Source organism: Gossypium raimondii, chromosome 1 (genome assembly GCF_025698545.1).
Source record: "Gossypium raimondii isolate GPD5lz chromosome 1, ASM2569854v1, whole genome shotgun sequence".
Classification (NCBI taxonomy): domain Eukaryota; kingdom Viridiplantae; phylum Streptophyta; class Magnoliopsida; order Malvales; family Malvaceae; genus Gossypium; species Gossypium raimondii.
The window spans coordinates 25,222,996-25,226,157 of NC_068565.1; the positions used below are offsets into that span (position 1 = coordinate 25,222,996).

General features: G+C 36.2%; 1 protein-coding gene across 1 annotated transcript; it reads left to right on the forward strand.

The window, feature by feature from the left end:
- Positions 1-1,858: 1,858 nt before the first annotated feature.
- LOC105787267 (ethylene-responsive transcription factor ERF024) lies at positions 1,859-2,959 on the forward strand. The gene has a single exon (XM_012613666.2). The coding sequence runs from the start codon at positions 2,089-2,091 to the stop codon at positions 2,641-2,643; it is 555 nt and encodes a 184-aa protein (XP_012469120.1). The 5' UTR covers positions 1,859-2,088; the 3' UTR covers positions 2,644-2,959.
- Positions 2,960-3,162: the final 203 nt, after the last annotated feature.

Consider the following 3,162-nt stretch of genomic DNA (forward strand, 5'->3'; position numbering starts at 1 on the left):
ACGTAAATAGACATTATTTCAACACTAAACGGTTAGCCAGAGACTTAGTCGCATAAAGAGTTTTTAACCTTTTCCACAAGGCGAATGAGGTCTTCTCCATCAATACCTCCTGCAATACTGTATTCGCGAGGCACAACTGGATTGCAGACAAGGCCTTTTCATCAAGCTCTTCCCATTCTATTTGATTTAGATTCTCAGGCTTTTTCCCTGTAACAACCTTTTTCAAGCCATTTTGAACTAGAATTGCCATCATCCGAACTTGCCACAGATTGAAATTTGTCTCACCATCGAACTTCTCAATTTCAAACCTTGTTGTCGCCATCTCCGAACGAGTGATCTATGAAAGTTAAACTAGCTCGATACCACTTGTTAGGATCGTCTCGATTAAGCAACAAACAAGTAAAAATAGCAGAAGAAATTGAGAAGATGAACACACAAATTTAACGTGGAAAAACCCCTCTAAAAAGGATAAAAAACCACGGGCAAAGATAATTTTACTATAATGGCAAAAGAATGAAGAGTACAAAAGATGGAGATAAAAACTAAACCCGAAAACTCGAAAAACAAAGAACCCGAAAACGTAAACACAAAATTCTCTTAATGTGTTATGAGTTCTAATCTAATGGGTGTGTCTAATTTCTAAAATTATAAAAGAGCCTATTTATAGGCTAAATTAGTAAGTCAAATAAACTATACTAATAAATGCTAAATATATTATACTAATAAATACTAAATCTTCTAGAAAGAAAATATATTTTTGTTTAACTTGACTTGCAAGCAATCTCTTAGAATTTGGGTCACGCAATTCTAACATAAAGCTATCATCTAAATTCATTTTACTTTTAAGTAAATTTTTAGTGAATTTAAATATTAGACGTGATGATATAAATTTAATATAAGTTGATACCTAATGCTTTAATTGGGACTAACAGCTAAGGTTATTTAGCAAAGGGTTTGGGGTATGATTGATTGAAGCAAGGAATTAAAGTAGTGTGTTTTGCGGATGAAGAAAATCCCATTTTTGATTAAAAAAGAATGTGCTCCAGGTAAATTCAATTGAATGATATGATATTTACCCCCAAAAAGGAACTCCTTTCACTTGATGGTAAGTGGGTGTGATGTGTGCTCGATCATATGTTTTTTTCCTATACAACTGTCTGGAATAATTTTGCACTGAATCATGGTGATATGACACCAAAATTATTTGCCCAAATGCCACAACACAACATTTTCTCCACCACATCCTTTCAATTATATGTACTTCTATAACAAAGCTGTTGTATGATATCATGGGAGAAGATAAAAAGAGTTTACCACTCAAACATCTCTTAAATTGCATTTATTTGAGAGCTGATCAATCTTTCAATAAAAGATATTGTTCTTGTATGGAGGTTTTATTTTCAACCTCTATAAAGAATTGTTGTTCAAAATTAACATTTTAATTAGTAGAGATACAACTTGTAAAAGTTTAAGAGAAAAGTTTAGAATTGTGTACGATACTAATTATGGAAAATGCATGTGCAAATTCGAACCACCAAACCTTTACGATGTAAAGGTCTAAAATTCAAGGAAAATAAATAAAAATAAGAAAAAGAAATTAGTTTCCAAATGTCAAAATGTGAATACCGAAAGGGTAAAGCTCTATAATATTATATTTAGTGTCTTTCTATTTAATTTAAATGTTCTAGTTTGAATCCAAAGCATTGAAGGGGTTGTTGGTTTCGGCCCTGGCGGAAGAAGAGGGGGTAAGATTGAGAGAGCATTAGATTTGATATTAGATTGTATATTTTGTTGAATATAATAAAAGTGGGTGTTGAAAAGCATAGCAACTGTTCAGATATATAAGCAGTTATTTAAGCAGCCAAAACAAGAAACAAAAAGACAACCCAGTTAGATATCCAACATATATTTTGGCTTACACCCAAACTATCAGCAGATATCACTTCATCAACAACTGGTTTGCACTTTACAGTAATTCCTCCTCCTCCTCCTTCTTCCTCTCTCTGCAACTACAACAAGAGTTTAACCTCCATAAATGGATTCTCTCATCTCCATCTTCCAACACCAATTCTTTCTCTTCTCATCATCATGCATTACTCCAAACCCGACAAAACTTCCAACGCTAGCACCAGCGGTGGCAGTTCATCAGCTACGGGTCGCCACCCGGTTTACAAGGGAGTAAGGCGTCGGAGTAGTGGCAAATGGGTGTCCGAAATTAGAGAGCCGAGGAAGCCCAATAGGATTTGGCTCGGCACCTTTCCCACTGCCGAAATGGCCGCTATTGCTTACGACGTTGCGGCGCTGGCACTAAAAGGCCAAGATGCTGAACTTAACTTTCCCAACTCGGCTGCTTCTTTGCCTGTACCGGCTTCGACTTCCCCACGTGATATCCAGGCGGCTGCGACCTCTGCAGCGACGGCTTTGGGTGCTGCGAACGATGCTTTAAGAAACAATTCAATAGCGCCGCCTGAGAAACCTTCAATGGCCGATGATTTCGTGGATGAGGATTTGATCTTTGATATGCCTAATGTGCTTTCCAATATGGCTGAGGGGATGCTTCTTAGCCCTCCTCGCTTCGACGCCGATCAGCCACCCGCCAATAACGGTGGTGATGATGATGAAAACCTCTGGAAATTCCCTTAATAATAAAAAATAAAATCAAGCAAGGCAGACAAAAGAGTTGAGTTACTTTCAAGTCCTAGTTGAGACTAGTTTCGACTTGCCCTTTCCCATAATAATAATTTTCACGATATTATTCAGCATAAAAATAAAAAGAAGGGATCAGTAGGCACCGTTTTTGTACAGGTTTTTGTATTTATGGGCGTTGCTGTTTGTGTCATGTCGCTTGTAAATGTCTACCCGTCCGTACAATCTATGTATATGTTTAGAAATAATTGTTGGAAAGTTTAACCATCTTCTACATATAGATGGAGTATGTATAATATAAATATAAATATAAAAGCTGCTATATTTTCCAAACCATTGTTCAGAGTTGAGTTTAGGGATTAGATTTGAAAAGCAAAGATGATACATCCAATATTGCTTGGTGATGCATAAAAGCAAAGCAAGTTGGGGGAGGTTTAGTCAATACGAATAATTAACATGTTGATTTTGTGGAACTGAATATCCTTCCTCTCCCCAACAACAAATCTATAACATAGA